Genomic DNA, 21,450 nt, shown 5'->3' with positions numbered 1-21,450 from the left:
TGATAATTGATATCTGCCTTCTAAATCAAAAGCCTCCTGCCCAGCCCCCACAGTGTGCAGTATGGATAACAAGTATACACTACCACGTCTGGCTTTTGTGAACCTCCTCTCTTCTTCCTCCCTTTTGTTTTGTATGCATGTTTTTAACTAATAAAAATGAGCTGTTTATTAAAAACAAATAAATGGACTGGGGATGTGGTTCAGCTGGTAAAGTGCCTAAGTGCTACCTAGAATGCATGAAGCCCCAACACTGCATAAAACCAGATGCACTGTGTGGATCTCACACCCATAGTCTCAGCACTTAGGAAATAGAGGCAGGAGGAGCATAAATTCAATGTCATGTTGTTTTTATCTAAATCTCAGCCATTCAATTTTACCAATAAAGTCTTGGGAGCCAGATGCTGGGGTGAAAACCTGATAGCTCAGAGAGGCAGAGAAAGCACGAGGCTGACTTTCCTCCTCTGCTGACATCCCAGAAAGCACTTTCTCCTATGTCTCCTACACTGGCCCAAACAAAACTCCTCAAACTGAATGTCCTCTCCTTCTCCTTCCAGTGCATCTCTCTATCTGTCCTCCTCATACTCTCTGGTTTTTTCCTGTCAACTGGTTGCATGCTCCGCCTCCTAACCTATGCTTGACTTTATTTAATCCTATTTACAATATTCTGCCAGAAAGCTCTGAGATTAAAGGTGTGTACTAGGGCTGAGCCACACCACAGCGAGAAATGTTTTTTTTTTTTCTAGTAAATAACACAATTTGGGGGTTCACAGTATGATTAGATATCCTACAATAAGGCCATCCTTAACTACATTATCAAGTTTGAGGCTGGCCTGGGCTATACAAAACTCTGCCTCTCTAGAAACAAAGAAGTTATAATCTTGTTGTGTTGCCCTAGTTGTCTCAAACTTCTGGGCTCAAGAAGTCTTCCTCCATGACCCTCCTCAGAAGCCAGTGTGCCCAGCTTCTCATCTTTAACTGTATTACTTATGAAGCCAACCATTCTTCATGCTTACTGGCCATTCCCATTCATCAATCAGTCTTTCTAACATAGCAGTTCTCAACCTGTGGGTTGTGACCCCTTGAGGGCAGGTTGAATGACCTTTCACAGGGGTTGCCTAAGACCTTTGGAAAATACAGATATTCCATTACAATTCCTAACAGTAGCAAAATTTATAGTTACAAAATAGCAACAAAAATAATTTCATGGTTGGGGGTCACTACAACACGAGGAACTGTATTAAAGTGTCAAGTTTTTTTAGGAAGGTTGAGAAGCACTGTGTTCTAATACTGTCTTCTGTTGTTTTTCCAGGAGCGACTGAAGCTGGTGACTGTTTTGGGTGCTGGTCTTCTCTGTGGAACTGCACTGGCGGTTATCGTGCCTGAAGGGGTGCACGCACTTTATGAAGAGGTTCTGGAGGGTAAGAGAGAAAGCCTTACATGAGAAGTGTTGGTAGAGGAGTGAGTGAAATTTCTTCTGGATACAGTTCATGTTTGTTTTAAAAAGGGTATTAAAGAGATAACATTAGACACCTTAGATATTGAATGCATCCTTAGCAGTTTTCTGAATGCCACAATTCATTAACTACTTAATATTCATTTGCAATAATGAGTGATTTCAATCTTTTAAAGTCTAACAGTTCTCTCTCTGTCTCTCTCTCTCTGTCTCTGTCTCTCTCTCTCTCTCTCTCTCTCTCTCTGTGTGATACATGTACATGTATGTATTTGTGTCCGTGAAGTACATGCTAATAGTATACACAGGAATATGGAAGCCAGAGGTTGATGTCAGGTCTGTTCCTCTCTCCCTCAGTACCTTATTGTTGTTATGTTTATTTATTATTTTGTATGGGGTGGGTACACACGTACTATGGTGCACGTGTGGGGGTCAAAGGGCAGTTTGTGGGAATCATTTCTCTCCTTCTGCCATGTGGGTCCATGGGATCAAGTCAGCTTGCTTACAATTGTCTTTACCCACTCAGCTATCTCGTCATACTCTCAACCTTGTTTTTTGAGATGAGGTCTCTGACTCAATCTGGAGCTCACCAATTTGGCTAGACTGTATGACCAGAGGGCTGTACAGATCCTTCTGCCTCTGCCTTAGCAGTGCTAGAAAAACAGGCACACACCACCATGCCTGGCTGGTGCTGGAGATTTGAACTCAGAAGAGTTGAAACATATTCCCTTGTTGCCCATATTCTGGGAGAGGTTACTGAACTGCTATTTTTCTTTTAAGTGTTTGGTAGAGTTATTGATGGGTTTAGCATCTGGGCCTGGTGTCTTTATGTTGGAAGGTGTTTATATTAATAACTTTTTCATTGCTGTGACCAAATTCCTGAGAAGAAGCAGCCTGAAGGAAGAGAGATATTTTGGCTCATGGTTTAAAGGGATCGTGTCTTTCATGGCAGGAAAAGTCTGGCTGCAAGAGTGACTCAAACGCTATGGTGGCAGGAGTGTAGAGTGGCTGGTACATTGCATTGGCCGTTAGGAAGTAGAGAGAGACAGACTGACTGACTGACTGACTGACTGACTGACTGACTCAGGGAGAGGTGTGTATATATAACCCATAAGGCTTGTACCAGCAAGTCATCCAGTAAGGATCCACCTCTTAAAAGTCTCATACTCTCCTAAAATAGCACCAGGGCTAAGAACTAAGTCTTCATACATACAAGTCTTTGGGAAACAACCTGTTAACTTCAACCGTCATGTCTTGACCCTGGCCCTCATAGGTTCATGGTCATCTCATAATATAAAATATGTTCAATACGACTTTGAAAGTCCCCATACTCTTGCAGTTCAGAAACTGTTAAAAGGACCAAAGTTTCCTCTGGGACTCAAGACATTCTCTTAACTGTGAGCCCCTGTAAAATAAGAAACTTAGGTCTTTCCTAGTGTACAGTAGCACAGAGTAAACGTTTGGAAGATAGTATGGAACAGCAGTTCTCAACCTGGGGGTTGAACGACCCTTTTGCTGGAGTTGCGTATCAGATATCCTGTATATTAGATATTTATATTATGATTCATAGCAGTAGCAAAATTACAGTTACAAAGTAGCAACAAAAGTAATTTTTTGATTGGGGGGTCACTACAACGTGAGGAACTAACTGTATTAAAGGGTCACAGCATTAGGAAGGTGTTCAATTGCTGTGAACAGACACCCTGCCCATCCAACTCTTACAAAGGAAAACATTTCATTGTAGCGGCTCACTTACAGTCCAGAGGTTCAGTCCATTATCATCATGGCGGGACATGGAAATATGCAAGCAGACACGTGCTGGAGAGGTAGCTGCTACATGTTGATATGCAGGTAATAGGAAGTAGATTGAAACAGCATAGGAGACCTCAAAGACTATCCCACAATGACACACTTCCTCCAATAAGGCCACATTTCCCAATAGTACCACTCTCTATAACATTATGGGGGCCAATTACATTCAAACTACCACAGGAGGTTGAGAACATTTTCTATACTATGGAAAGATGAGATCAAAGTCAACTGGAAACCCAAACACCAAACACTGCCATTCATTGTCTGTTGACTGTAATTCAGGGTGGCATTTCATGTGCTCTGATGGACTTACGTAGCCCTGCCCCATAGCTCTGTCCCCTGTAGCATTTGTGGCCTCTCTTGTGCTGGCTCCACTGGGTCCTTCTGCTTTCAGAAGAAGATGGCTTGTGTTCTCTGTCCCAGTGACCCCCCTGTCACAACTTAACCTTTACCCTTACAGCTTCATGCACAGCCCACTCAGGGAATTGGGTCTTTTCTCACATTGCCTAGCCTTAGAGGATTTCTGGAACTTTGTTGCAAACCTTGATCAAATAAAATAAACATTAAAAAAAAAACCCAAAAAAACTAGAGCCAGCCATGGTTGTATGTATCTGTACTCTTGGTGCTGGGAGGGGAAATGTTGGAGGGTAGAGCATAGGTAAACCTATCCCGGGAGCATGCTGGCCAGTCACTGTAGTCAAAATGACAAACTCCAAGCTCAGTGAGAGACCCTGACTCCAAAAATCAGATGGTGTGCCAATCAAGGTGGCTCAGCAGATGAGGGGACTTAGTGTCAAGCTAGATGGTCTCAGGAATTTGATCACAGAACTCACATGGTGGAAGGAGAGAACTGACTTCCTCAAGCTGTCCTCTGGCCTCCACATGCATACACACAGTTGAGCACATGCATGTATAACACATGCACACACATACAAAGATGTTTGGCCTTTGTTATGGGAGTAACTAGTCATTTTTGATTGGTTATTAGACCTGCAGGAGATGGAACCTATACTTGACGCTGCTAGAGTGCCCAGAAACCTGAGACTAGATAGGTCATGAGCCTAGGAAAACCTGCTGCTGTTCTGCTAAAGGATCATGGAATAAAACGACTCGTAGTGATATACTGCTATACCCATAGTGGAGAGCATGGCCGAACCCTCATCAGAGAAGCTTCCTGTAGTAAATAGAAATTAACGACAAGACCCACAACTGGACAATGTGCAGAGAGTGGGAGACTTTGAAGTACTTAGTCCTAAATGGGATGTCTCCATTAAAGTCCTTCCCTCGGGACTCAGGGATCTGTGCAGAAGAGGCAGAAAGACTCTAAGAGCCAGAGATGATAGATGGCTCTAAGGAAACACCGTCTTCCAGACACAACAGGACTGATGCCCATATGAACTTACATATGAACCCACAGAGGCTTGAACAAACTGCACAGGTCCAAACCAGACAAGTCCCAGCACTGAGAAGGGGAGTAAACACAAAGTCTCACCTCTACCCATAACCAAGAAGCTATTTGCAATTGAAACCTGCTAGGATAAGGACAATTAATTTTCTTCAATGGAAACTGAGTAGATCAACCACACTTCAAGGCAGGCCACATTACTGAGATAAAATAGATCCTATGGGTTTTTGTGTGTGTGTGTATGTGTGTGTGCTTTTTTTTTTTGTTTTGATTTGTTTTTGTTTAGGTATTTTTTAGTCTTGTTGACTTTCTTTTCTTTTAGTCTGTTTGGATAGTTGGATTTTTTTTTTGGTCTTTGTTTTGTTTACAGATAGAAAAAAATATAAAGTTGGGTGAGTAGGGAAGAGGGGAGGACCTGGGAGGAGTTGCAGGAGGGAAAGAATGTAATCAAAATGTATTATATAAAAATGTTTAAAAAAAGGTTGGTCTTTAAGCATTTATGTTTGAAGTGTCAAACACATAACTATAAATTTGAATAGCCTTTGGTTGATTATTAGTATCTCAACCACGTTGATGATCTAAATTTAAATGGAAAGATATGACTCCTGTGTGTGTATGGTTGCTCACTAATATTTTATGAAAGCTAAATGTTTTCTATCCTGTTTGCTTTTTATTTGTAAATGTCATATCAACCTAGGTATGAAAATGTGAATTTGCCCACAGTTGCTTTCATTGCCACTGTCCTGCCTTCATCTGGTTTCATCAGAGTGAAACCCTGTGTGCTTTTTGAGGAGACTGGCATGAACTTCTCAGATGAAAAGGGAAGTTTTAGGTTTGGGGCCCTTTGAAATGTGACTGCATTCTTGTATGGTGATTTGCTTCCGTGTCCAGGATTTTGAGTTGATAGGCAGTCAGAAGGTCTGCATACCAAAAAGCAAAAGGCATTTGGGAATGTTTTCATTATAGCCTTCTAACTTAAGGAGTTTATGGTTGCTCAGTTTCACTATAGGAATTTAGATGTCTTTGCAGTAAATTAAGTAGCACTTAAAACACAAATGGAAGCTATTACATTTTGTGGTTTTTTTGTTCCAGGAAAACACCACCAAGCCAGTGAAACAAAGCAGAATGTGATTGCATCAGACAAAGCAGCAGAAATACCAGTTGTCCATGAACATGAGCACAGCCATGACCACACACAGCTGCATGCCTACATAGGCGTGTCCCTTGTCCTGGGCTTCGTGTTTATGTTGTTAGTGGACCAGATTGGCAGCTCCCATGTGCATTCCACTGATGGTGAGTAGCTCTCAGGCTATTGGGGCTGTGTGGGCACTTGTCAGTCTGCGCCAATAGCCTTAATTGCAAACTTGTTTTCCTCAGGTGTAGTTGGCATGGCACAACTGTTTATTGATCTATCGACCCTGCTGGGCTTAAAGCAGTGGCATTTGGGTGAGAGTCTAGGGTAGAAGTCCTTTATCTCTTTTGGGCTATGAAACCTTAGGCAGGCTAAAGCCTGTAGCCCACTTATTGGAATGTTGATCTTTATAAACTTAGTACATAGCACTACAGAGAATTCGAGGCTATCCTTGTCTACATATTGAGTTCCAGACCAGCCAGGGGATACACAGTGAGACATTATCTAAAAGCTAGCCAACCAACCAACAAAAACCCCAAACCAACCAACCAAACAAGCAAAGAACTTGATAGTGAGTAAATTATGATCTGCTTATTAGATACAGGGAGGAAAGAAGCAAACAAAGAAGTTTGACAGTGTTTTGACCGAATGATCAAGATCTGTGAAGCCAGCAGTCTGCTTTGGTGTAGCTCAGGGAGCCGTCAGACCAGCCTCCTGCAGCTAACTATGTTGATGCTCAGAATTGAACCCAGGCCCTCTGGAAGAGCAGCCAGTGCTCTTAACTGCTGAGCCATCTCTCTATTAACCCCCTGCCCCAATAAAAGAATTTTAAATTATATAGGCCTCCTCTGTTTATGTAACCCAGGCTGGCCTCAAACACAGCCTTCTGCCTTTGTCTTCCAAGTGCTAGGATTACAGGAGTATATCACATACATAGCTCTGGTTTTATGTTTTACTAAATGTCAGTAAAAGTTAATTCACTTGTCAACATTATGCTGAACTGCAGTCTCTTCCTGTAGGTTTATAACAACCATTGTGTCCTCTTGCTTGATTAAAAAAAAAAATTACATGATTTTCCGTGTGTGTGTCTGTGCACATGAGGGTCCCCACATAGGCCAGAGGAGTTAGATCCCCTGGAGCTGGTCACAGTAGCTACGAGCCATCAGATGTGAGTGTGGAGAGTAGAACCTTACCCCCCTCCCTCCTCTGCCTCTCCATGAAGTCTACTTTGTGTTGCAAATACTCTTGGTTGAGGGGTGTGAGGCTGCTCTGGAGAGTGGTTGACCTACTAGGGATCACACTCTTAAGGAGAACGGTCTCTTTCTCTCCTGGCAGCTACCAAATGCCAAGAGCTCCTTAGCTAGGGCTGGATCTTCATGCCCTGTCCCCACTCCCACCCCTATGTTTCCCATGAAAGCAGTACCATCCCCAGAAAAAGGAGTTATAAAGCAGTATTGGGTGCCCAGTGCTGTATACAGTACGTGAAACATGTTAGGCGGGAAGAGGAAGAAGGACAGAGTGCACTGGTTACAAGTGGCCTGGGATGGAAGCAGGGACATGGTTTTCTCTCTCTGAGGTGGGGATACGGAACCTCTGCAGCTACACAGAATGTTATTTTGAGCTAGGTTTATTCTCTGGTCCCGTCTTGATGGATGTGATCCTAGGATTTGACTTGGACTAGTGTGTAGGTTTTGGGTCAATACTCTGGGAAAGTTAATACTTGCCCGGAACTAGAGATGAGGAGATTTAGGGAAAGGGGGGTGAAAATGTTGTTAGAAAGTACTAGAGAAATTGTGTTAACTGGTCTAGATACTAAGAGCTACTGTGGACCTAGGTGATGCTTAGCATAGAACATTCTTCATGCCAGGTGTGGTGGTTCTGATTTGTAATCAGAAGCTAAGCCAGGGAAGTCACAAACCCAAGGCCTGCATGGTCTTTAGAGTGAGTTAGGGCCAGTCTATCTCAAAATTAAAAAAAAAAAAAAAAAAAGTAAAAAGAAGGCTGGGAATTATAACTCAGTGGAAGAGTGCTCAGATGTATGGACAAAGCCCTGGGTTCAGTCCTCAGTCCTGAAGGAACAACCTATGTAACAGCATGGTTGCAGCTGACCTGAGCTAGTTAACGGTACAGCGGAAGGGTAGTACTACAGGTGCCTCTGATGTGACTGGCTAAGCCGAGTTTGGGGAAAGTAAGAAAAGCAGTGGGCAACTGTAGTAACTTGGTGAAAGCTCGTGCTAGGGTGGTCGCTGCAAAATGGAGAGGGGATGAGAGCAGAGTTGCAGGTGGGTTAGATGAGCCTGCAAAGAGGTAAACAGAGGCCAGAGAGCACTTTCTGCAGACTGAGGAAGTTCAGGCAGTTGGGGGTTTTACATTTCAGGAATTTATCCAGGAGTTCCCACACACCTACCTCTTTAGTGCAAGGAGAACATCTAAGTATTTGAAGTAGAGGAAAAAGTCTACATCTAAGTTTGAAATCCGAGCTTTCAAAATACTTATCCAGCTGGATGTGGTCTTGTCTATCCTTAATCCCAACACAGTGAAACTCTTAAGTAACAATGACAATAATAATGAACAGACCATCTCCAGACAGATGTCTCTATTGCTTTATGTCATACCACTTTGTGATTCTTTCTCATTCTCATGTAGATCCAGAAACAGCAAGGCCTAGCAGTTCCAAAATTACCACCACACTGGGGCTAGTTGTCCACGCTGCAGGTAAGTCAGGGTTGCAGTGAATGCTCTTGGGGGAGGGTGCTGAACAAAGCCCTCTAGCTTGAGCACGGCCCTGTTATCTGTGTTTACAAGGTAAGAGCGAGTTCTGTATTTTTTTTACATACACATATTAAACCATATATATGTCAGAACCAAATAAAGGCGTGTGAAAAGTAGCTCACTCCTAGCCTGCTGTTTTCTGCTTTCTAACAAAATTCACTGATGTCACTGATCCAGAGGCAGTGGGACCTGGAGAATGGAGCCAATAAATGCAATAGACTAAAGTCTCATGCAATAGCCAACTTTCTTCAGAGCCCAAGGCATTTTACTCTGAGGGTAAGAAAGGTTGCATGGGACTGGACTCAGTTGTTTAGAGCATGTACTGCTCTTGCAGAGGAGCTGAGTTCAATTCCCAGCACCCACAGCAGGCATTGCAACTACCTCCAACTCCAGCTCCAAGGGGATCTGATACTGTTGGTCCACACAAGCACCTGGACACACTTACACATAATCTAAAAATAATAAAAATAGATCTTTTAAAAAAAGGAAAGGTCACATGAATAAAGTTCTCATGAATTCAAGCTGTATACAATTGTAAGGATAAGCCGCACATGACAAAAGCGTGGTTTTAGAGACATGATAAAGGATAAATGTTTGAGAAGCAACAGCAAGCAACAAGGAGCAATCTGAACTCACTCCTATCTACCACACTTGGGAAGAGCACAAAAACTTTACATTCCAAGAACAATTTTGTGTTTGGAACTAACTGAGGTCACAAGACTTTTGTCCTGTTTTCTTGGCAGTATTCTCAAAGCATTCAGAATTCTCCTCACACAACTCCATTCCTAAACTGTGTTCCCACACACCCATTCAGCCAAAGTCCCTGTGCTGGCCAATTTTATGTCTGTTTGACACAACTGGAGTCATCTGAAAGGAAGGAGCCTTTATTGAGAAAACGCCTCTGTAAGATCAAGCTGTAGGGCATTTTCTTAATTGGTGGTTGATGAGAAGGGGCCAGCCCATTGTAGTGGTGCCATCGTTTGGCTGTTGGTCCTGGAAAGCAGGCTAAGAAAGCCTTGGGGAGCAAGCCAGTAAGCAGCACCCCTCTATGACCTCTGAATCCGCTCCTGCCTCCAGGTTCCAGCGCTGCTGGAGCTCCAGTGCTGACTAACGTTGATGAACAGTGATGTGGAAGTGTAAGCTGAATAAATCCTTTCCTCTGCAAATTGCTTTGGTTATGGTGTTTCATCATAGAGATAGCAACCCAAACTAAGGCAGTCCCCATCCCACGTGAATCATCTGTGTTGAGGCCTCAAGCCTTGAAGACAGAAAGACGCTTTCTTTGAGATTCTTTAGCACTACTGTCATCACAGTTTGACTCATCAGTAGATGTCTGTGCTTCATACTTTCTTTTTAACAATAAAAACAGCTAACATACGGACTACTCAGGGCCAGATGCTAAGCTCTTTGCGTATGTTCTTTCATTTTTCACCCTCACGAGGCCCTAAAAATGCATGTTTTGCCCCATCTTAAAGATGAAGTTCAGAGAGGTTGAGTAACTTCCCTAGAACCAAGTCCAGCTCTGCCTGGCTTTGAAGCCCATACACCCAGCCCTGCACTTCTGTCCTTCATAGCATCTTCTGTTTCCTTGTCTCCAAATTTAGCGGATGGTGTAGCTCTGGGAGCAGCAGCTTCTACTTCACAAACTAGCGTTCAGTTAATTGTGTTTGTGGCGATAATGCTACACAAGGTAAGCCAAGATTCGGTATTGAACATATTTGTAATTAAAATTTGTCTTGGTCCTAGAAGCATTTCTGATACATGGGTTTTTTTGTTTTGTTTTGTTTTTTGGTTGTTGGGTTTTTTTTTTTTTTAGCTTTTAAAATGTATTTTTATGTGTGTGTACATGGTCGGACACATGTATGATCATTAGCATGAGAAGGTCAGAGGACAACTTTGTGAAGTTTGTTTTCTCCTTTTACCTTTGACCGGGTCCTGGGGTTTGAACTCAGGTCTCAAGGCCTTCATAGCAAACACTTTGACCCATTGAGGCATCTTGATAGCCTTTTTTTTTTAGTTTCTTAATTGCTATCTTTTTAACAGAATTAAATATGTCTGCTCATAGCTAATTTTTTTTACTATTATTTTCTTAAAATCTTATTTGAAGAGCTTTATTTTTTGTATTATCATATACACAAAGGGATAAATTCTTACTGATTTCCATTTTAAAAAATATTATGTATTTTATGTATATGAGTGCTTTGTCTGCATATACCCCTGCATGCCAGAAGAGGGAACAGGATCCCATTATCATTGATTCTGAGCCACCATGTGGTTGCTGGGACTCAGGAACTTTGAAAGGGCAGCCAGTGTTCTTAACCACCAAGCCATCTCTTGAGCCCTTTCTTTCTTTCTTTCTTTCTTTCTTTCTTTCTTTCTTTCTTTCTTTCTTTCTTTCTTCCTTCCTTCCTTCCTTCCTTCCTTCCTTCCTTTCTTTCTTTCTTTTTTTTTTTTTTTTTGGTTTTTTTCGAGACAGGGTTTCTCTGTGGCTTTGGAGCCTGTCCTGGAACTAGCTCTGTAGACCAGGCTGGCCTCGAACTCACAGAGATCCGCCTGCCTCTCTCTCTCTCTCTCTCTCTCTCTCTCTCTCTCTCTCTCTCTCTCTCTTTCTTTTTTTTTTCTTTTGGTTTTTCGAGACAGGATTTCTCTTTTTCTGTGTAACAGCCCTGGCTAGCTCTTGTAGACCAAGCTGTCCTTGAACTCACAAAGATCTGCCTGTCTCTGTCTCCCGAATGCTAGGATTAAAGGCATGCACCACCACCACCTGGCTCTCAATTTCTATTTTTCATAGAATTTTTTTCACATAGCTGAAGAGATGGCTCAATGGGTAAAAGTGCTTGCTGAGTAAGTCTGACAAACCCAGTTCCCCAACGTTGTCCTCTGGTCCTCACACACACTGTAGTGCACAGGTGGCTACATTCACACACATAATAATAAATAAGAATTTTAAAATTCCAAATAATTTTCTGTACAGTTCTACAAGGTGCATATATATGGACACACACAGGCTTATCTTTGTGAGAACACTGATTCCTAAAAGGCAAGCTTGCTCTTGATAGGATGCCTAGGTTTCTGTTATGAGTTCATATCCAGAGGACACCACATGTGTTTACTGAGATGGAAGAAGCCCTATTTGTCAAGTGATAATAAGGGCTACTTTGTCATTTCCAGGCTCCAGCAGCATTTGGGCTGGTTTCCTTTCTGATTCATGCTGGCCTGGAGCGGAATCGAATTAGAAAGCACTTGCTGGTATTTGCATTGGCAGCACCAGCCATGTCCATGCTGACATACTTAGGATTAAGTAAGGTAAGTGTGAGCATCCCTTACTGTACGGTCATGTACCTATTTCCCCACATAGATACAGATGTTAAGCCTGCAGCGTGTGAACTAATGGGACTGAGAGCCATGACTGTGACCCAACACAAAACCATAAACTTACTGAAACATGATGTAATTTTGTAATTTTTGATTTTATTTTATCTAATTTTGTTTATTGGTAACTCAGTTGTATGAATGTTGTAGATGACAGTATTGTGTCACAGACAGTTCAAAAGCTTCAGTAAACCAGGTAGGGTATCACAGGTTGAATTTTTCGTGTATAGTATTTTCTCAAAAATTGAGAGTAAAGCTCTATATAAGATAAATGTCTTAATTCTAAATTAGTCCTTTTTATGAATTTAATATTTTATTCATAATAATTGAAATTATCTGTTCTAAGAATATTTGCATAAATATATAGTAGAATTTCAGTATTTAAAATAGTATCAATTAACTGGTCATGCTTATTTTATTTGGCAGATAAATACTAAGTCAGAACCATCCAACATTTATTGCGAGGCAGGCACAGGAAGCATGCAAGACAAGCCATTCAGTAGACAAGCCTACAGTAGAGTAGAGCTGGAACAAAGATGGCTGGAGGCAGCTGGGACCAATTCTTTTGGTTCCTTATCCCTGAATATAACTTCAGTTTTCAGTTTAGACTCCACATACTCCCATCTCCAAGCCTTATAATTTTGTCCATAGCCACAACTCTTTCTATTTTACTTAAATGTCAGTGAGTGGAATCTAGGAGGAAAACCTTGGCACCAAATTAACGAGAGCTGGTTGGAAGGAACTGCTTTTCCCCATTCCTCCTCAGAAGGTCTTTGAGTCATCGTTATATAAAGAACAAATGTGTTAAGAGGCATGTTGACTCTTCTGGTTTCCTGTTGGTTGGCTGCTTGGTGGTATGAACCCAGGGCCTCACGTGTGCTAAGCAAGCACTCTCCCACTGGTCTATAGCCCCCTACATCTTTTTCTTTCTCCCTCTTTTTCTGTTCTTTTCTCATTTTTTTTAAAAGTAAGAAGGAAGAAAAGGAAAAGATTTGAGAAAGTATATATGAATGGTTAATGAGTGGTTAGATTCTGTTAACCAGGGTGTGTTGATTGTTGATCTTGAGTCTAACAAATGAATTCTTACACAGGGCCTTCCCATTCACCCAGAGAGACTTAAAAGCAATAGATAGTTCTTTATAGGTTATAACACACACACACACTTAGGATTAAGCCCAGGGCCTTTCTCATGCTGGGCAAACACTGTGCCATTGAGCCACCTCTGTAGCCCCGATAGTTTCTTCTCAAATACAAGGTATCTCTTCACTGACTGCTGTGCTTCAGAACCTTCCACAGGAAGCATGGCAGCACATGCTGTGTCTGGGACAAGGTGTGAAGTTTTAACCAATGGCCTGGGTGCACAGATTTACTCTTTTTAATAGAAAAGACTGTGGCTGGCTGTATAAAGATTAGCAAATGATAACAGGTATGGTGGCACATGTCTGTAATCCCAGCACTTGGGAGATTGAGGCTAGAGAGTTCCGAGTTCAAGCCTAGCCCAGGTTATATTATGAGACCTTGTCTTAAATAATCAAAAACAACAAACCCAGATTACTGAATGTTGTGGAGTAGTACTTTAACTAGGCAAAGATGTTACATTTATTTATTCTGCATTTGTTTAACTATGTAAAGATATGTTGCATTTGTTTTACCTTGCCTGCCTAAGGAACCTGATTTATCTAATAAAAAACTGAATGGCCAATAGCTAGACAGCAGAGGAATAGGCAGGGCTGGTAGGCAAAGGGATTAAGTAGGAGGAGGAATCTAGATTGGGGGAGAAGAGAGAACAAGGGAGAAAAGAGGGAGATGCCCCAGGCCAGCCAGGTAGCAGCCAGCCAGCCAGCCATAGAAGCAGCAGGAGCAGGACATACAGACTGAAGGAAAAGTAAAAAGCCCCAAAGCAAAATGTAGATGTCGAGAAACAGGTTAAATTTAAGTTGTAAGAGCTAGTGGGACAAGCATAAGATAATTAATAATAAGTCTCCATGTCATGATTTGGAGACTGCTGGTTCTAGAAAACCTGCTACAAATGAATGAGATACATTTTAAATGTTGTGATGGCAGCTATTGCCTACTTCTGTTGTGTTTTGTTTTTGAGACAGTGTCTCTCTGTGTAACTGTCTAGAATTCTTAATGTAGACAAGGTTTGCCTCAAACCCAGAGATCCGCCTGCCTCTGTTGCATCTTGATTAGTCTGTCTCAAGCACCTGGCCTGGTACACAGAGGATACTTATTAAATGTTAGAACTAATGAATTATGACTAAAATTCTGAGATTCATCTCAGACATATGTGAAACCTCCTAACCAGCACTTGAAAGTGGCTTTGAAAAGCAGCTGTTATTGATATAGCTTTCATTTCACAATGGTAAGAGTAAATTTTAAATGTTCTTCCTGCAAAAACACAAGCATAGATATTAATTAGCCTAATTTTTTATTTTATTATTTTCTCAAATCATAGTATCTGTATAATGAAAATTATGAATTTTAAATAAATTTTAAAACTGTGATTGCATGTTGTCACTGGTGTTCTCAGTCTTTTATTTGAGACCTCCCCTTGAATTTTCTATCTCAAGATGCCTCCATGTACCAAGCAGCACCAGGCATAAATAAATACTCAGATTTAGTTGGGACATCTTCCTGTCTCCAACTGTGATGTGACTTTTTTCCTCGTTCTCTCTTCTAATTCACAGAGCAGCAAAGAAGCCCTTTCAGAGGTCAATGCCACTGGAGTGGCCATGCTGTTCTCTGCCGGGACATTTCTTTATGTTGCCACTGTTCACGTCCTCCCTGAAGTGGGTGGAATGGGGCACAGCCACAAAGCTGACTCCACTGGAGGGAAAGGCCTCAGCCGCCTCGAGGTGGCCGCCCTGGTTCTGGGGTGCCTCATTCCACTCATCCTATCAATAGGACACCAGCATTAACGTTCAGGTTCCAGCCTCAGTCCACGGCCATTGCCATCCAGGAAGAAGAGCAAGCGTGGGACGCTCCTCACTTCCTCAGTGTCTCGTCTCACCTTGCCCATCTCCACCCGTGTTCCTAGAGTCCGAGGGAGATGAGAGTCAATCGTGGAGAAGTGGAACAGCGCGTAGCAGGAACATTATAATCAGACAGAGACTTTGTGTTGTCTTTTAAAGGGACTTTGACATTGAGTTTTGATGTTTCTCTTAACCCTATTCTCAGGGAAGATGGAATTTAGTTTTAAAGAAAAGTGGAGAACTTCATACAATGAAATAGTAATTATGAAAATACAGTGTTCTGTAATTAAGCTAAAGTTTTTCTCCTTAGCTTAGAGGCTCTACCACTTTCTCCGTTGGTTTTTAACATGGTTCTCACCGTCTCTGACTGGTGCTTTAGCATCTGTGCCACACGCCTTGAGAGAAGGTGGCAACACCCACCCTCTTGATGCTAAAGGTGATGGCAATTAATTTGAGGTTAGAGTAAGGAAAATAAGGGCAGGAGACACAGGCTGACTTGTACCTGAGAGAGATGTCCAGCGACAGATGTCTAGAGTCTTGAGCATCTCCTTTGCACGTGCCTCCCTAAACAGAGCCTGCCCTGCCAGTAGAGCAGTGAAGGTGGGGCTGGCTTTTGAAGAGGGTCCGGTATCTTACAGCAGCATTTTCCTGAAGTAGCCTTTGCAGGGTGCCTGTCTGCAGCACATTCTTCCCGAGGAGCCAGGATCTGTATAGGCACAGCTTTCCTTCAACAGCGTGATCACAGTGAATTAAGGGATGTTAAATTTTCCAGGAATTTGGCTAGTAACTGACATCTTTGTAGTAGCCTTTTATAAAGTAACACTATTACAAAGTATGTTGTCCTTTTCTGCTAAGTCAGTGCTTCTCAACCTTCCTAATACTATGACCCTTTAATGCAGTTCCCCATGTTGTGGTGACCCCCAACCATAAAATTATTTTCATTGCTACTTCATAACTGTAATTTTGCTACTGCTGTGAATTATAATGTAGATATCTGATATGCAACCCCTGTGGGGGTCACAAACCCACAGGCTGAGAACTGCTGTTATTTCTTTTAGCAGCCGGCAGTCCCTCTGGCTGAGTCCTCGTCCTCTGCTCAGCTCCTGTGTAGCAGGAGCGTCAGAAGGGAGTGTCCGCTGCTGGCCTCAAGCTCCTGTAATCATGTCAGTGTCCGCTCTCCCCGTGCTGTGCTCTTTCCTGCCCGCTACCTGTGTGCTGCTCACTGCTCCTGCTCATGTCAGGACTGGGGTGAGACGACTTTTCATCAGGACAACCACTTCTGGACCATGATGATAAAGACAGCCAGCACTGTCCCTATTCTTCATTTTCTTCAAATGAGTTACCTTGGTGGCAAATAACACTTTTTCAAGCCCTTAAAAATGTCACCTCCTCATGTGTGAGTTGACATATCACTAATACTTTGATAATTTAAGCAGTGGAGACAGAGAAAGTATTCAACAAACGAAGGTGATTTTTCCATGTTTGCCAAAATCTGCCTAAACCCTGTTTTGTCAGATAAGTGTATAATACTGTATTAATTTATATTTTCTGTATCATGTCAAAACACTTTACATAAAGAGAGAGCCAAAACTAGTTCCTTCAGCACAGTGGCTCCAGTCATTTGTATTTTTAGGACACTGCCAGCATGCCTGTGGTTTCCCCTTTCTCTCCTAAACTGTCACTGGGGCAGCAGCTGTGGAATTAAACTCTCAAGCCCTCTGCTGGCCACAGTGAAGAAAGTTAGCAGAAGTGCGGTTTTGTTTGGAGGCTGATAGCCATTGCAGCCCACGTGAGGTGACAGAAGGCGTGCAGTGTGGGAGTTGGGTGGCTCCTGATGAGGCACAAACAGCTAACTTGGGGAAGGTCTGGGCTCATCAAGTCCTTCCAAAGTACAGTTATCGTGATTCTTTCTAGAAACTTTACTGTGTCAAGTAAATAGCCCATTTCTGTGTCTGGTCTGGTTTGAGTCGAAGTAACCTCTGTCATCTTACTACATGCGGTAGTCATGGATTGTTGCACTGGCCAGAGCCTCTTTCACTCAGCAGTGCATTGCCATCTTGCTTCTAAGCTTGGCTAGAATCTCTTGCTGGGTTGGGCCTTGGACTCTGGCAAGGACTGAACCATCAAACTGCTAAATTTTCCCCCACCCCCGCCTCAGTGGTAATGAGCCTTCCAAAGCTGGGGCCCTTCGCAGGCCCTGAGCTGCTGCCTGGGAACCGCTCATCCCTTCCCTGGACAGCAGGCTCTAATAGCCATAGAATCTTAATAGGGCTCCAATGCATTTTAGGCAGCAGGAACCATGCCGTAGGGTAAGAGCCTCTGTCTAGAGAGGGAGAGCGGGCAGGCAGTGACCTCAGAGAGGCCACCTTGATGTTCACTTTCCAACGTGTTTCTGTCGTTTCCCTCCTCCTCAAAACTCCCTCTGGAGGTGTGGGTGCCTTAATGCGATAACACATTTGAACACATTGGTGATGCTTCGGCTGCTGCCGTGATTACCAGTGGAATTATGGGCTACCAAAGAAGTACTACATAAAAAGCATGGGCCATCCTTCCTCATAACCAAAGCAGTCTTAATTACGATTGGAGCCCCTTTCTCTGGGAGACACGGATGCACTTCAGATTCCAGGCGTGCTGCTAAAAGGCAACTATAAGTTGAAAACACTGATCCACTCCCCTCACTGGGTCCCCGGTGTCGTCAGTCTCCGCTTCAGCAGAGCAGCGGTGTTCCTGTTTGATTCTGCTTTTCTGTCTGTGCTGTTGCCAGCCTGTGTCTTACAGGCAGACATTCTGGCCTGGAATACCAGCAGTTGGAACAGTACTGAGGCAGTGTGTCTCCCCATTCCACCCTAGTCTTCAAATTTTTCAATTAAAGACAGCCAGGTCGGCCTGCTCTGGGGTTTTTGGTTTATTAGAGAAAAGAAAAGGTGCCATTTCTTGTAGAAAGGGGAAAAAGATTTAAAAACAAAACAAAAACAAAAAAAAACCAGTCTGTCCCTGGCGGGTTCTCTTTTTCAAGGGTTAGAACTAGGACGGACACACCAGTGACAGAGTGTGTTAAGCCCTGAAACCCATGGTAGTGAAGTTGTGATCATGGGAACTGTACGCCAACAGCACAAGCCAGAGCCCCAGACTGCTGCAGCCCAGGGCCACACCCTCGGCAGCCGTTCTACAAGAGAGGCTTGCAGCAGCAGTTTTCTGCGCAGTACAGATGGGCCTCGCCCCTGAAGAGCACTGGTGGAGATACTGTACAACAACAACCTTTTTGTGCTCAAGACATTGCAGTTCAGCTCGGGAGCCCCGCAGGTGTGTGGCTGAAGGGACAGGACTGGCAGACCACGTAGGGCTGCTTTAGATGTGCTCAGTCCAGCACAGCTGCTGAACAGACTGGCTTCGTCTGCTCTTTGTCTGGTGATGTCTTCCTGTAGGCCGGGAGTCTGAGGGTGTGGTGACATCACGGTTCTCCTGGTCTGGTGGCCTGAACAATGATTTCAGATGTTCCCTTTTCTGGATCCTTTGTACACATAAACTCATTCCATGGATGGCTGCCTTATAATTTTGTCTCTTTCCACTTTAATTGTGAATGGTTTCAAAATTGCTGTTTTTTGATTTGTTTTATGATATTAAATTTTTATTAGTGCACATCTTATGTGAATGGTTCTTTATTTATACAATGGCAATATTTGTGTTTGGCAACCAGGCCTGATGCAGATTTGAACAATCAAACAGGTGGGTAGTCAGGATGGCTCAGCTGGTAAAAACACCTACTGCCAAGCCCAGTGCCCTGAGTTCAATCCTGAGACCCACATGGTGGAAGGAGAGAGCCAACTCCTATGAGTGACCTATGATCTCCACATGTGTACTGTGGTATGTGTGCCCCACCCCCATAAAAACAAAAATATAAATATTTTTAGGTAATGGTAGGTTGTAAAGGACAGAAGAAGGGTACCCTTTAGACAGAGGAGGAAAGAGAGGGGAAATGAGGAACCCTGAATGCCACTGCTCCAAAAGACAAACCCAGCGGTAATCATCTCCTCCCTTGCTGCTCATTAGCAGATATTAATTTATAAAAGCATCTTTTCCAAAAGAGAAGCAGGCAAGTGGATCATTATCTGCCCCTTCCAAAGGTTAAGGGTGTTATGGGAGCATATAAATGCTATGATCAGTTGTGTCTGGAGAAAGACACTTAAATGGAAGTGCTGACATTTGAATTAGGCATGGGGGGTGGTCAGGCGCAGACATGCCTCAGTCTGGAGGGCAGAGAACAACTTTCATGAGTTTCCTCCTCTGGGTTGGTTCGGACTTGGGCTGCCAGGCTTGCTTGACAAGCCACAAGCACCTTTACCCACTGAGCGATCTCACACATGGAGTTTTTTTTTTTAATTATATTTACTAGTAACATGTTTATTGTATTTATTAATGGCATGCCCATGCCTGTTGACTTTGCACTGTAGAGGCAGAAGTAGTTAGGCTGCCATGAATTCAAGATGGGCTAAGGAGTGAGACCCTGTCTCAGCAAAGCCAACCAAACAACAAAAACAACAGGCTCTGGGGATGTAGCTCAGTTGGTAGAATGCTCGTCTAGTATGCAAGAGACCCTGCATGTTCAGTTTCCAATACTGCATGCAGCAGGGATGGTGGCTGGTGCCTGTAATCCTAGCACTCAGGTAGAGGCAGGAGGGTCAGAAGTTCAGGGTCATTCTTCACTGCAGAGTTTAAGGCCAGCCTGGTTTGCATGAGACCCCCCCCAGCTCAATAAATCATATATTTATAATATATCATTTATAATATATATCATATATATAATTGTACAAAATATGGATTTCATTATGACATCTGCCTACAGATATATGATGCACTTTAATCATATGAATCCCTTTATTGCCCTCTGTTTTCCCTCCTCTCCCTTTTCTGCTGGCTCCTTCCCAAACCGTCTGCCTTCTACCTTCATGATTTCTTCATTGTTATTTTTATTCTTTTGATAGGGTCTCACTATGTAGTCAGAATTCATCTGAAACTCACTGTGTAGACCAGGTCAGCCTTGGATTCAGAGGTCTGCCTCCTTTGGGGAATAAAGGCAGGGTCTGGGATTGAGATATAAGATCTCTTAAATTGAGATCAGAGCTGAGATAAGATGTAGTGTTTGTTGTGTGGCTTATTGCACATAGCACAGTGATCTCCAGTTCCACCTGTTTCCCTGCAAAGGTCATAATTTTGTTCCTTAGGACCAAATCATATTCCACCATGTGTACATGGTGTAGGAGTTCCTTCTGTTTCTGTGTTGCTTTCATTGGAGAATGAATAAAGAAACTGCCTTGGCCTAGTTGACAGGACAGAACTTAGGTAGGAGGAGTAGACAGAACTGAATGCTGGGAAGAAGGGCAGAGTGGGAGATGCCATGGATCTCCTGCCTGAGATGGACGCTGCTTAGAATCTTGCCAGTAAGCCACAGTCACGTGGTGATACACAGATTAATAGAAATGGATTAAATTAAGATATAAGAATGAGCCAATAAGCAGTTAGAGCTAGTGAGCCAGACAGTGTTTAAATGGATACAGTTTCTGTGTGATTATTTCAGGTGTAAGATAGCTGGGCCGCTGGGATGACAAGCAGCCCACTCCTCCTGTTACATATGCATACACATTTTCTTTAACCATTTATCTGTTGATAAGTGGCTAAGCTGCTTCCATAACTTGTTCTTCTAACAATTGCCTACAGTGATATTTTGTTTATGTTTTAACAAATAAAGCTTGCCTGAAGATCAGAGTGCAGAGCTGAGTCACTAGAGGCTATGGAATGGTAGCACAAACCTTTAATCTCAGGACTCAGAAGACAGAGGCAAAGTGATCTCTGTTAGTTCAAGGCTACCCTCGTCTAGACAAGATTGAATCTGTCTGAAAGAGAAACAGAGCTCACACGAAGGTGATCCCAGCATTTGGGATCCCTTGCCTTTAATCCCAGCACTAGGGAGCTGGAGACAGGAGTGATATGGCTGGGTGGAGAGAGGAACTCAGTGCAGTCTGAGGTTTGGTGGAGACAGACGGAGTCTGGAGATGCAGTCTGAGGTTTGGTGGAGACAGACGGAGTCTGGAGATGCAGTCTGAGGACAGGGCCGCCCCTTCGGTCTGAGCATTGGTAGAAGTAAAAGAACTCTCTAGTGGCTGGTGCTCAGCTTCTCTGATATTCAGCGTTAACCCCTATATCTGACTCTGGGTTTTTATTATTAAGGCCAATTAGAGTTCATACTATGATCACCTCAGTAAGCATAGATGTGTATTCAGTATCACTGAGTTTAATTCCTTTGGCACATGCCCAGGAGTGACACAATCACACTGTATCCTCCATACTGACTGACACGGTGGCCTAGCTAGTTTGTATTCCCACCGAGAGGATTTAAGGCTTCCCTTTGGCCCATCTTTGCTAGAATTTGCTGTTTTCCCGGATGACAGTCATCTGACTGGCTCAGCTGAAATCTTGATGTTTAGATGAAATCAGTTTTTCATGTCAAATATTTTGTCATGCATTTGTTGTCAAT

At 43.0% G+C, this 21,450-nt stretch overlaps 1 protein-coding gene across 2 annotated transcripts in view; it reads left to right on the top strand.

The window, feature by feature from the left end:
• Positions 1 to 18,552, top strand: part of Slc39a9 (solute carrier family 39 member 9) — a 38,192-nt gene extending 19,640 nt beyond the window's left edge. Inside the window, exons 2-7 of one of the 2 annotated variants that reach the window (XM_057782819.1) lie at positions 1,310 to 1,418; positions 5,760 to 5,960; positions 8,446 to 8,514; positions 10,176 to 10,261; positions 11,743 to 11,877; positions 14,634 to 18,552. In XM_057782819.1, the coding sequence (XP_057638802.1) occupies positions 1,310 to 1,418; positions 5,760 to 5,960; positions 8,446 to 8,514; positions 10,176 to 10,261; positions 11,743 to 11,877; positions 14,634 to 14,864 (831 nt within the window). In that variant the 3' untranslated portion in view covers positions 14,865 to 18,552. The remainder of the gene's footprint in view (positions 1 to 1,309; positions 1,419 to 5,759; positions 5,961 to 8,445; positions 8,515 to 10,175; positions 10,262 to 11,742; positions 11,878 to 14,633) is intronic. The other variant, XM_057782820.1, reaches the window with a different exon arrangement.
• Positions 18,553 to 21,450: the final 2,898 nt, after the last annotated feature.

The sequence above is a fragment of the Chionomys nivalis genome, chromosome 10 (genome assembly GCF_950005125.1).
Source record: "Chionomys nivalis chromosome 10, mChiNiv1.1, whole genome shotgun sequence".
NCBI lineage: Eukaryota > Metazoa > Chordata > Mammalia > Rodentia > Cricetidae > Chionomys > Chionomys nivalis.
This window is presented reverse-complemented; position numbering and strand designations above follow the sequence as displayed.